General features: G+C 33.2%; 1 protein-coding gene across 5 annotated transcripts in view; it reads left to right on the top strand.

Moving 5' to 3' along the window:
• The window catches only part of LOC119703182 (sodium channel protein type 2 subunit alpha-like), a 67,779-nt gene that overhangs the window by 45,372 nt on the left and 8,597 nt on the right, over positions 1-13,810 (top strand). For all 5 annotated transcript variants that reach the window (XM_038142621.1, XM_038142620.1, XM_038142619.1 and 2 more), the window contains exons 20-24: positions 3,382-3,502; positions 4,100-4,254; positions 5,239-5,412; positions 9,221-9,343; positions 11,294-11,575. In XM_038142621.1, the coding sequence (XP_037998549.1) occupies positions 3,382-3,502; positions 4,100-4,254; positions 5,239-5,412; positions 9,221-9,343; positions 11,294-11,575 (855 nt within the window). The remainder of the gene's footprint in view (positions 1-3,381; positions 3,503-4,099; positions 4,255-5,238; positions 5,413-9,220; positions 9,344-11,293; positions 11,576-13,810) is intronic.

The raw sequence follows: 13,810 nt of genomic DNA, 5'->3' as shown, positions 1-13,810 counted from the left end.
AGATATGCTTCAAACACCAACTAAAACTCTAAGGAGAGAGATTTTAAAATTACATTGTTAACATTATATAAAAGTCAAAGGTCATAAGATCTGAGATTTAAAGTCAGTTTAGAATCACTTTGGAATCATCAATTTCCATTATTTTATATTTTTTCACTCAATTACAGTGCAGCGTTCAAGACTGGAAGGATAAAACCACATGGCTGAATTACTAAAGGCAATTTGTAATGGCTGAATCCTTTTATTTTATTGTCACTTGAATCATGAAGCCGTTTGTAAAGCTTAAAACTTCAGTAGCCTGCTCTTGCTCTTATTGAAATTTAGAATAGAATCAAATGAGAGCAAGACTGGGTCTTAAGTGAATGCACTTTCTTGTAAATGGGCACATTAACACGCTGTTGGTCAAAGCTTGTCTTAATGATCGAAGCTGTTGATAAGAGATGCACTGCTCTGAAAGAACATTATGGAGGCTGATTATACATACATTAACCAAGTATTTGGGTGGGTGATGAAGCATTTTTTTTCTTTTATATCCTACACAATAATATTTATAATACTGTTTTCAGAAAAATATAATCCCACTGAGGTAGTCTGATTGTTTCTTTTATTTTTGTGTGTGATTTCTACAGTATTGCTCAGGCTTCCGCTCTAGTCAAGCATGTTGTTTTGCTGATTCAGGCCTTGAGAATGCTGCATCATAAGCAATTGCTTTCAACTGTTTCCTTATAAAGGAAAATGTGATATCATTGAAGATGCAAATAAATATTTACAGGGCATGGTGTGTTCTAGAGGCTGATAATCACATTTATGAGCTGATAAGAAGATTGTGCTAATCCATCATGTATTTTGAGCTTCCTATTAATTTTATTAGCTTTATTGCTAGAAAGAATATAATTAACGTCACCTTATTTAAAATGTATTGGTTCTTTCCTAATTTAGGGTCTTGAAGCAAAGAAGAGGAGTTTTATTAAGTAATGAGGTTTTTCTCTTAATAATGCAGTTGTTTGAGATTATATGAAAAATAATGAAGAGAATGCTTTATGTGAAAATTACTGAAAAGAATTATAGTAGTTTTTGTTTGTACCGGTTATAAATTGCACTTCTGTCACTTGGTTTTAGCAATGTTGCTGACAGAACTGTCTGCAGCAGAGTTTGCATGGGAAGATGCAGTTAAAAATTTGATTGCCTTTTAATTTGCACTCATGGATTTATAATGGATGCTTACTATGAACTTTTATCTTGCTATTATTAAGTCAGTAATTTATTTTATGATGATGGATCAGGCCATGAATTAATTTTACTTTTCCTAAGTTGAACACGACAGAAAATTATTTTTACAATATTTCAGTTTTATTTAATGAAGAAACTGCCTATCATTTATATGGAAGGTTTCTTATTTCTTGATTTCTGTGATATACAATAAGAAAGTTAATTCACAAATATTATTTTTAAAAGAGAGACAGCCTTATGTGTGGATAATAAGTTGGTATGCTAAAAATGTTTAATATAGTGTACATTACTGGACATTTTGGTGGTAAATGTAACAGAGAAAGTGAAATTTAAAATATTCTCACAATGAGATACACAGTATTTTAACACAGACTCACAGATTTACATGGCCAGTAATAAAATTATACCATTTAGAGGCAACATGGCTGGAACTATTTTACATATATAAATTTTGGAACTCATAGAGGAAGTGTGGTATGAGAAGTGAAACACGATATTTTTGGTCACAATGCAGTAACAACCAGGGGACCTGAGGTCTGAGAGACCCTATATTGACTACATATTGTGTGTGCAAAAGGCAGCTTCTTGAAAATTATCCCTGAAATTGTCCATCATTCAACATTATTTTTGTTTAAAACTTCATTCACATCATGTAAAAGTTAAATATGAGGAAATAATTCCTCACAAAGCTGTATTAAGATATTTGTGCCACTTACTTCATTTCTGGCAGAAAAAGCCCTTAGCTGCCAATACATTTTCCTGAAGAGATTTGGTTTCAACTGAAGAGTTAAATAACTAGTTTTAATTTTCAGCAGTGTCTCTGAAGAAGAAGAGAATACATGGAAGTATCTCTTTCAAGAAACAAGTTGCTGTTTATTATTTGTTGCAAAATCTAAAGAGTAGGGGACTTTTATATTCTAAAAATGTCACTATCTTGTAAACTAAATGTGAAAAGTAGTTGATGTTAAGCACTCTCTCAACAAAATTGTATAGAAAGGTCTTCATACTTTCTAAACATGACCTTCCTCCAAAGGTCAAAGGACATGATCAGTTCTGCTTAGCTAAAAGCACAAATCTACTCAGTGCTGGAATGCCCTTTTGTTACATCAGTACCTGCACAATTTTAAGTATTTAAGTGAGGGGTGCATTCTACATCCCTTGTGAAATTCCTATGTACAACTGCTACATGTGATAGATCAGAAGACTTTCACTGCCACGATTTCTTTAATATTGCTTTCTGATTACAAGCCTTATTTCACAAAGAGAAAGCATTTTGGATGAAAAAATTACAACAGTACAACAGTACTGTCAATTGCAAACAATTTACAAACACTATGTCTGATTATTACATCTTTAGCAGTATATTCCTTTTAAAGCATGCTTTGTTAAAAGGGCAAAATTATGGGCAGTCTTGTGTGACTGATAAACTGTACGACCTGGTCAGATTTTTAATGTAGTGGTACAAATTTTCTTAATTTGAGTTGTTTTTTATCACTCTCCAGCTCTTGCAGTTTTCATATGTAGAAGTGTTTTTACTGTAGTAAGGACTATAGTATTCCACTGTACAAAAAAGTAGAATGATAGAAAAATTTGGGATGGAAAGTACATCAGGAGGTCTCTCAAAAAGCACAGGAGACTGGAATGCAAAGAAGATGTTTCAGCTCTGGTAATTTGTGCTTTCTGCAAAAATTAAATTGTGCAGAAATTTGCCATTAAATGTCATTAAATTTACAACTTTTAATCCAGATAACATGTAATTTTGTGAAAGTACCATATGTAGTGGACAAGGTATATGTATATAATATATAATGTTAGTGCATTTTGCTAGGAAAACTAAGACACATTTTCAATGTAATCCGGCATAACAGTAAAGAAAGCAAAATAACTTGAGAGTGTGGTGCATGCAAGCTCTCTAGTCATATACATGGATCAGGTTAGTAGCCAAATTATATTTAATTGTTCCATATGAGAAGATAGACTGGGAAATAGAATTATAAAATTTACATGTCATTACTGCGGTTTTACTTTTAATGATGCATATTTATAAATTTGTCACTCTAAAAGTTAGACTGGCATGATTTGATTCAGTACCATTTTTTACAGAATATGTATCTAATGAGAAAAAATTGTTCTGTGGAACTTTACTTACAGAAACTAAATGCATCAAGCTCGTCAGAAGGCAGCACTGTTGATATTGCTCCTCCTGGAGAGGGCGAGCAAGCAGAAATTGAAAGTGAAGAAGCTCTTGAACCAGAAGCCTGTTTTACCGAAGGTTGTAGAACAACTGTTGACTTAGAGATGTGTAACTAAAATGACATTGTTACTAGGCACATTTAGGTTCTTGAGGGTTTCAAATATGGTGTACCTTCATGTCCTCAAAAATCAAAAGAAAATATTTTTAGCCCAGAATGCTGGAAATCAAATGAAAAAAAAAAGGTTTCCCTAGGCTTTGAGTAACTTCATATACCTGGCCACAGCATGCAACTTGTAACTAAGAAACTTCCTTAACTTTTCCATTGATAAAGTGCTTTTCAGCTATTTGAAAGGCCCCTTGAAATTTGGAAGAAATAAATTTTTGTGTGACTCCATCAACAAATAGAACAGTTACATGCCAACAGTCAAAATATTGATTTTTTTTTATTGACTTCTTTCATAATTAAATATACCATTGTCTAGTTTCTCTCCAGATTAGTTTTCTTAATTCAGATATTCATCATCCTGTGTGATGCGATAGCCTATTCAGCATTCCAGTGATTACTTTAAAAAAATCATATACAATTAGTAAAAGCTGCTAATAATATATACTATCGTAAATATTGACTCTGAAGTAATTGGCTTTTGGATACTAACCTCTCTTAATCTAATGCAGGTTGTGTACAGAAATTTCCATGCTGTCAAGTAAGTATAGAAGATGGCAAAGGAAAAACTTGGTGGAATCTTAGAAAAACCTGCTACAGCATAGTTGAGCACAACTGGTTTGAGACTTTCATTGTATTCATGATTCTCCTCAGCAGTGGAGCACTAGTAAGTAGAACAAAATTGCAGATGCTGAAGTATTTCGATATCTCTTAGGAGCAAAAATCAAATTTGCTTCAGAAAGACTTGCTTTGCTTGTAGCTGTATAAAACTCCCTACATTTCATCATTCCAGAATGGAATGAAACTTGACCCAAATTTGAAAAAGTTTGATATATTTCATACGCACTTTTTTAGTCATGCTTTTGTCTTGCCACTATAAACTGGTGCCATTTTCTTTAAGATGGCATAGCTCCTCAAAGTTTAAATTGCCTGCCAATTTCCATCATGTTTGTCAAGAGATTTGAATATAAAGGGCTATTGTTAACTGTGAATATATAGCTAAATATATGGGTTTAAGTATTTAATTCCTCCTCCTTTTTAAATTTGGCTTGTGAAAGACCATGCTAAAAAATGGAATAATTACTTCATTCTATTCCTATTTTGAAGGCAGGAGATATGGAAAAGTGCAGCAGCGAATTAAACATATCATCCACTATCCAAAAAGATCTGCATGACACAACTTTCCAGCTTTACTCAAGCTGAACATTTGCTACAATATCAATGTACACAGTTGTACATTCTAGCAAATACATTGCTTTTTAATTTGATTTTTTAGACATAAGTTTTATCTAACTGCTTTCTAGAAAGCAATATAAATATCTGTAACAGAGATATAAGGAAAGGGGGGGTTTTGTGTCTATGTGAAAGTGTCTTAAATACCACAGAGGATAAAAAAACAAGAACATGCTGTGTGTTTCTTTCTTCATTCATTAGTAAAATAGAATTTTTTAAAAAAAATTTTTAACTCCAGACAGGTCTCCTGTTGTTCCAATTAGTAGTATAGTTAAAGATGGAAAACATATAAAATAAGAGAATGAGGAAAAATAAGGGGAAATATTAGTTCTTCTCTAATTATTTTTCATTCTTTATTCCTTAATTTTATCGTGTATATTCTGTGAAACAGGCATAATACCTCAATATATTTTTATAGGCTTTTGAAGATATATATATTGAACAGCGTAAAACTATCAAGACCATGCTGGAATATGCTGACAAAGTTTTTACATATATTTTCATTTTGGAAATGCTTTTAAAATGGGTAGCATATGGTTTTCAAATATATTTTACTAATGCCTGGTGCTGGCTGGACTTCCTGATTGTTGATGTAAGTACAAATTAATATTGTAAAACTCCCTATAGTAATGTTTCTGTGTTGTAAAATTCATTAGTACTAGATTAATATTATAAATGTGCAAGAATGCTCATTTTATAGTTACACTGCATTAGTAATGGCCTGCAGTGATTTGGAGGTGTTATTTAAAGTCCATTCATATGCCAAAAGGAAAAGGATGGCTGCCTATCAGTTTGTCCACTCTTCATGGTGAATATCTTCATACAAATGATGTATCAAACTTGAGATTTTATGAGGAAAAAACCTAATTTTTAAGCATGATATCATTAATGAACTCTGACCATGCTACTTTATTCCTTAGAAAATAAGACAGTTCATTGTTCAAGTTTCTTTGAACACTTCAGCTTTTCAAATGAAACAATTCAGTTGGTCCAGATTTTATCTAAGTTCTCAGAACTCTCTCACTGAAAACTATCCTGTAATCATTTCTAGTAAAACCAGAAAGACAGTGGCTATTTGATCTAAAAAATAATTGGTTTTAATGGACTGACAATCTGCAATAGCTAAATCAGCTATGACTTGGCAGGGTTTATGACAGAGGAGAGTACAAGGCTTCTTGGCTGCCTTCCCAGCTGTGATACACTTCTGTGCAAAGGCCTTGCTTATGTTGTCAGAAGGGATCAAAGCCGGTTTTGCTCCCAGAATATTTTGGTCTCTTGCCTCACACATTATCTGACCCAGTTCATTGCCTATACGCGTCCTCAGTGTGGAACTGAGAGATGGCATCTGAGGGCAATTGTAATTTCTGCCCATGCTACCATATTTCTTGAGATATTTCCATAAATTCCGGTCTCTTCAATACTTATTCCACATGTATAGAGAAATTTATCATATTTGTAACTCCCACAAGAAAAATAAACCTAGCTAGAGTGGCCCATAATTCAAAATGGATGATCTCTTTTTTCTTACCAGCCTGAATTAGTTTTGTTATACAGTTAATCTCTAGCTCTGTCCTGAAAATTCTACACTAGAATGAAGCAGTGTCAGTGGTTTTCCTAAGAGGGTGTTAATGAAGTAGAGAGATGCGCTCTTACAGGATTGTGTTAAACATTGATGGTTTTTTCTTAGATAAACTACAACTCATGTTTTAATTATTCTTTTTGTATCTTAAAGCTGACCAGATTATTCTAAGCCATACCCTGTGATTTCCTAGTCTAGATGCTCTTATCTGCGCAGGCTTTCAAACTTAAAAATACATCACTATAAGTAAAGCAGCTTATGTTGCTAACTTTTTACCATAGTTCATAATTTTATGAACAAAAACATGAATAAATAAGATTGGAACTTTCTACTGTTGAAGAATTATTTTCAGCGTTCTCACAAGAGGTAAAAAATGCCTTACTGTGTTTAAGGCTAACTCAGCAATTTCTTTAGCACCACCAGCACTTGAAAGAATCATGTGAGCTCATCTTCCTATAGAAAAGCAGTGTGATTAAAGAGGTGTGATTCAGCAGCATTCTGCCAGTGAGAACACCAATGTCTCCTTCTTCATTAGAAGTGACTAAAGTTAATCAGATTTTTTAATTCCATTCTCTAAAATTATTCAAGAGTAAACACAGATAGTGCTTTAGGGCTTTGACCTTTAATATATCACATACCTGAGTGTCTCACTGTGACAAGTAGCCACAGTTGCTCTCACTGATTGTCACTAAATTAGATTTTGATAATTTCAATAAGAAATGGTAATTTTCAGCTCTGTCACTTTACAGCTGTGACAGATGACACTTGGTACATCTGCCTACCTCAGTTTAGGACTCTTATCATGCCATCCCACTGTACAGCCTGACTGAAGATCTTGAGCAGGACTGTCACTGCTAAGCTTCTAAACATTTTTTTTTCTTTTGCAACAGATAGTCTATATTACAAGAAACACACAAATGAGGACATACAATCCTTCACTTTTAGGAGACATATCTTTCTACCATTTTGAGCTCATTCTCATTTCTTAAAATTACTGCATCTGCACGCACAAATCTATTTATCAATGTACAGATACATTTACTTTCTCGCGTACTGGCAACAAAACAGGTGGAACAAATGAGAGATGACCAAGTTAACAAGACTTAGATCACCAGAGAAGTACAGAACAGCTGTATATACAATAGAATTCCAAGCAAAACTTTGCATCCCATATGAACTGCTCAGAGGAAAACACATTGTTTCCAATAGATAAAGTATCTCTTCGAGAAAAAGCATCATGTTTATGGTGTAAGTGCACTAACATCATGGTAAGAAAGCCGCCAATAATCTGAAATAGGCAGCACAAACAAGATTGAAGAGTTAGTTAATATAATGGCTAATATAATCGTTAATATAATGTTCAATAGTTAATATAATGGCTGAAAAATACTGTTATCTCTAGTAAGTGAACAGACTTCAGTTATAGACTAAGAAAATCAGTAAGATTTTCTTCTTAATATGCTTATAAATCACAGCAAGTTCCATTTATCCATTAGAGCAATAAAATAATCCTTTCCTTTGTTAAAAATAATTACATTGTGACATGAAATCCAGTTGAAATGTCCAGCAATATGAATTCACTAAAACACTACTTTCTGTTAGATAATATACATAGCAACATAGCAGTGAATAATTGATTTGTATCTGCTCTTGGACTGGTCTTCTTAGACATGATCTTGTAACTCTTGTGTTTGTGAGTCATCTAATTGCTCTTCATGGATATAAGTAACATAGGAAACCAACTTTTCATATAATGGGCAAACTTTTACCACCATTATCAGTGAATTCCTATTTATGTAGAGTCTTTGAAGAGTTCTTTAATCTGAGGCACAGAAATTAACATTTGAGGGATTTTCTTAAGGACCAAAATATGCCTATGTTCATTTACATGTCATCTATGCTTCTGGTGGTAGAAGTGAATAAAATATGAGTAAGGAATGATTTTTCCCCACTCCTGTCTCCAAAACTACTTGAAGAAAATGAATTCCTTTCATATTAACGCTGTCTAAAGCTCAGTTCCATTTGAGAAGAAAATTAATTGGTCCTTACTTAAGTGGACTGTCTTTTAACAAAATCCCAATACATGCATCAAGAGCTTAAGACTGTTGTAGATAATAAAGCTCTTACTGCTAGAAGGTGTGCAGCTGTTAATATCTATCCCATAATATTTTTCTATACTTGAAAGATTAAAAAAAAAACCAAACCAGAGACTTGCCAGGCAAGTGAGATAGTACCACCTCTTTCAATTCTTATTTCTGAGATATCCTGGTTATGGTTGTTATGAACTGTTTCACTTACAAGTAATATTTATAACAAATATTTGTAATTAGCTACTACAATATTTAGTATATTATTAGTGCTTATAGATATTAGTGTTTATAGATATTATTAGTGTTTATATGTTATTATTTATATTAGTGGTTATATGTTATTATTAGTCTTTATAGATATTCACAGTATTGACAGACATTAATAAAATAATTTAATGTGTTCAGAATTTTAAATTGTTTGAAAGGTTGAACCTTAATTAAGGTACAGAAAGTATGGTTATTTTGTCCTTAAAGATTCCTGAAAATTTTATCTTTCACCAACAGTATGCTTCCATATGACTGTTAAACCCTCTCCAACCATAATAGATAGACATTTAATAACATATATTCCTTTTTCAACCATGCCTTTATAAGACCTCTTGCCTTTCCAGCAAGTATGAAAATGGTGGCATTCTACAACTTGTCACTGTTGATTTGTTGCTTGATTTTCTGTTCTTTTTAATTAAACAGCGTAGAACTATTTTTAAAATATTTTTTTCTGTGTTTGATAGGTCTCATTGGTTAGTTTAATAGCCAATGCTCTGGGCTATTCTGAACTTGGTGCCATTAAATCGCTACGGACATTAAGAGCTTTAAGACCTTTAAGAGCCTTGTCACGATTTGAAGGAATGAGGGTGAGATAAAATGAATGAGTCTGAACAAATGTATGCATACAAAAATTAATGTATTAATGGTTACACTCATGCTTTCTTCAAAGAACTTCAACATAGGAAGTCATGCAAAAATGTGTGGAAAAAGGCCTTTCAACATGTCCTTACAAACAAGACCAATGTACACCTTACATTTGGAAATTAGGAAGGAAATTGGACCTTGAGCTCATTAAATTTCCCTGCTGCATAGTTGTGTTTTCCCAGCCCCCTGACTGTTAAAATTTCCATTGATTTGTGGACCTAGAAAAATAAAAGGACATGACAAATTTTACAGTAGAGGATTGGAGGTCTTTTCCTACAGTTTATCTGGGAAATTTTTTACTCAGTTTCTGTAGCTAACTTCAATTCTGTTTGTTTGTCAGTGGTTCAGGATGTCAGTTGTCAGTGTTCAGAAAACAAAACAAACCAGCAAAAGGTGAAAGAGCTGACAAGAGTGACACACCAGAAACTGAAGCTTCACCGTGTCTCCCTGTCTACCTGATAGGGAAAAAAATTCCACAGTAAATGCTGTAGTATTAGGGAAAGGTTTTTTGAAAAGACACCTGAAGTAAGGATAGGTATGGAAGTATAGAAGGGGAGAGATGGGAAATAATTTCCTTAGCTAGTGACTTTTTCCTTTATATGAATGTAAAGAGAGCTAAAACCCTCTTGTTGAGGAGATTGCTATTTTTATATTCTGCCAATCTGACTAAAACAAAGCAACCAACCCAAAAAAAAAACCCTCCTGGAAAAACCCTCTTATAAACTGTAGCAGACCATGTTACTTACTGAAAATATTGATACATAAAAAATTAAAAAGAAAATTTTATTGAGAAATCTCCTTTTAATCTTTTACCTCAAAATACCCCAAGGCTGCAATACATATTTATAGTTCAGTCCTAGGTCTTCATTTGCCAAATAATTAATGTGGTTCCTGTCTGGGCAAGGCTGCTGCTATCCTAGAGGTGGCCACACCTGCCAGTGTAGGGAAGTGCATCCTGTGCTCATCACCATCACCACTATGTTTTACATGATTGGCAAGACAAACAATACATCAAGTGTCTATCTAATAAATAAGCAAAACTTCTATTGATGCTAGACTACTTTTGGTCAACTTAGTGAAACGAAAAATACTACCGTTTTCAAACTCACACACAAAAGACTACTGCAGTCTCTACTGATTTGCTAGAAAATTATTGTATGAATATCTGCAACTTTCTTTTACTTGAATTACAGTAACTAAGATAAAACTTCTGTCCAAGGAGTTCATCTGATCTTTTATTGCACCTTGCCCATACACAGAAGCTCAAGGGAATTAAATGCAACCAATTGAAAAGAAAAAGAACGATATGTGTAAGAGCAACTATAGTGACCCAGGCAATTTAAAACCAAGACTTAGAGTAAATGCTGTTAATAATGATTAAATAAGATATCCTTAATTTTGTTGCATTCTGTGTGGATAATAAAATACACTGATGCCAATATATACATAACTTTTCTAAGAATAAAATCATTATTAATAATCGTTTTACATGCAGACATTTTTATTCAGTCTTCCACGTCATCATTCTTTGAGCTTTTTCTGGTTTATTTTATATTAATGGATTTTAATTTATATTGCTGGATTTAACATTTATTTCTCTCTTTTTCTCTACAGTACACAAATGCTAAGAATTCATCTTGCTACTAACAGGTTTTCTTTTGCTTTTTGATTTTTTTTCAGACTTTTGCATTGTCTTTGTTTCCATCTCATTTTATTTCTTGCTTTTTCCAATCTCATTATCATTTTATTAAATCTTCATTAAAATTTCCCCCACAAATTTTACTGTAATATTTTAACTGTCCATTCCATAATAATACTGTTTTGACATTTAAAAAATATTTTCATTTTCTTTCCATAAGCTAAGTGGCTATTTTGTCTAATTTGTACACTAGGTGGTTGTAAATGCCCTTGTAGGAGCAATCCCATCTATCATGAATGTATTGCTGGTATGTCTTATATTCTGGCTAATCTTCAGCATCATGGGAGTAAATCTTTTTGCTGGAAAATTCTATCACTGTGTCAACACCACAACTGGTGAGATGTTTGATATCAGTGATGTCAACAATTATACACAGTGTGTGGAACTCATAAAAAGCAATCAAAGTGCCCGATGGAAGAATGTGAAAGTAAACTTTGATAATGTAGGAGCTGGATATCTTGCTCTGCTTCAAGTAGTAAGTAAATTTATCTGTTTTCTTTTTGTTCTTTTTAAAGGTATCTAGAAAAAATAGGCAAGTTAAGACGGTTAAGTAGGGGAATAATTTCTTCATAGCAATAATGTACAGCTCACACAACTCTATTACATTGTTTCTTGTATTTTTTTTTTAATGATAGTAATTTTCCTTTCCAAGACTAGGGAATACAGTCTCAGGATGATGATAATAATAATGTAAAAATATTAAGTGTAGAAAATAAAATAATCTCTTTAGTGGTGCACAGTATAGAACTATCATATTCCTTAATGCTTATTAAAGAGGCATTAGAGTATACTAAATAAGTATTATGTTACTTATAAATTTAAATAAGTATTATTCTTGTGAAGTACTGGATATTATTGCATAGCATATTCATTACATTAATTACTACTACTTATACAAAATCTGTAAATTGCATTTCTCCTTCAATCGCTTATCTTATGCACTGTGTTCAGAACTGCCTTTATTCTAGGTACTGAGCTTATTTTATTTGTGTCAAAGAAATAAAGACCTTAGCTCTTTACAGGTACCTTGCTGAGAATGGAGCTTCTAAAGCTAGGATCTGATTCAAAACACAAGCAAGAAAGCATGTAATTACATTTGGATGATTGTAGAATCACTTGTCTATAACTCAACATACAGCTTCACTGAATGAAAAGATTTTTACAGCTCTGATATTCAAGGTTATCTAAGAATTATATGCTTGTCCCTTCAATCTCAGTGCAGTTCAGTATTTCCAGCTGACCTTAATTCCAAAATTAACTACATAGATTAAAATGTTTTGCCTGTAAAGGCAATGTGACTCTTATGTGCTGAGTAGTAGTACCAAATGATGACTGATTCTCTGGCTTCAGATCTCATTGCTACCATTGCCTCTGCAGATGTGTAAGGAAAACTGCTTCTCTTGAGGCTGTGTATAAATGCCATCTGTGTCACACATCCACACAGTCTAGGTCTTCAATAACTACTTTACTACTGTGAGCATTTTATTCTTCTTCTTGCTCTCTCTTTTTTGTTGTTTTTTTTTTAAATTCTTTTTTTGTTCTGATTTTTCATGATTTCCCTTTTCAGATATTCCTTCTAACCTTTGCTTTCCCCACAGAGATTAAGGGATCTTTGAACATGTTTTGTGTCACATCTTCATTTGATTGCCATTTTTCCTTCACTTTTCTGTATTTATTGCTCTTATCTATCTCTGAACCTTTCCTAATATTGCTATGCAAAGTGCACTAAATGGCTGGCAATTGCCAGCTGAGCCAGAAAGATGTGTGAAGCCTGGCTTGAAGCACACCTTCTTAGTAACTGGTATTGCACTGCAAGATACAGGAGGATATGAGCACTTCCAGAGTGCAAGTTTTCTGCTGTGGAAACTGGCAGCTGGTACCGAAGTACCAAAGCCACTTCTGGCAAGCACAGATGGAAATATACTCCTTGGAATGGTTCCTCTCCTGAACCTCCTCAGGAGTGATGCCTTTTGTTCATTTCACAGGCTTTTTAGCTCTTTTTCCTTTATTGTGGATAAGCTGGGAAACCCTGGCTAATGGTTGCACACTCACACTCCAACTAGCATGTCACATCAGCATTGGTGTTCCTGAGAAAATGGACATCCTGCATGCATTTAAATAAACTTCTTATAGTAATGATGGCAGATCTTTTTACTCTTGAAAAAAAGTTCCTATAGGAGCTCAGCCAAATTTTTAAAGATGTCAATTCCATCTCTTTCACAGTTCACTTTTTGGTCTTCTGTAAAACAAATCTCTCAGGAATCAACGTATAGTTTTACTTTAAACAGTCTATCCCTTTTAGCTATGTGGGATTAAAACATTTCTAAAAATACTAGGTCAGTTTAGACACAGAAAAAACCCCATTCAGACGCATGTTGGTTTCTGTCCAGAAGGTATATTACTGATTCCATCAATTCATGTTGTAAACTTAAAAAAATGGCTGTAGCCATGAGTGATTCTAGTAGATCCTACCTACATATCTCCAGCATTAATGTCTGTCTAAATCTATCATTCTTATCTGCAAAGTAAACATCTGCAGCTCCAAACATACTGTCAACTTATTGAGATCTTTAGAGCTGGTTTTTAAGTTTATTTTAATAACTAAAAAGAAAATTGTAAAAAAAACTAGTATTATTGTGAAAAATATTTATGATGTCTGTGTTGTCAAGTGTGGTTCAAAAATTTAGAAGTGATTTTATTAAAAGTGGAG

The sequence above is a fragment of the Motacilla alba genome, chromosome 7 (assembly GCF_015832195.1).
Source record: "Motacilla alba alba isolate MOTALB_02 chromosome 7, Motacilla_alba_V1.0_pri, whole genome shotgun sequence".
Lineage (NCBI taxonomy): Eukaryota > Metazoa > Chordata > Aves > Passeriformes > Motacillidae > Motacilla > Motacilla alba.
Note: the sequence above shows the minus strand (reverse complement) of the source record. Positions and strands in the feature narration are given on the sequence as shown.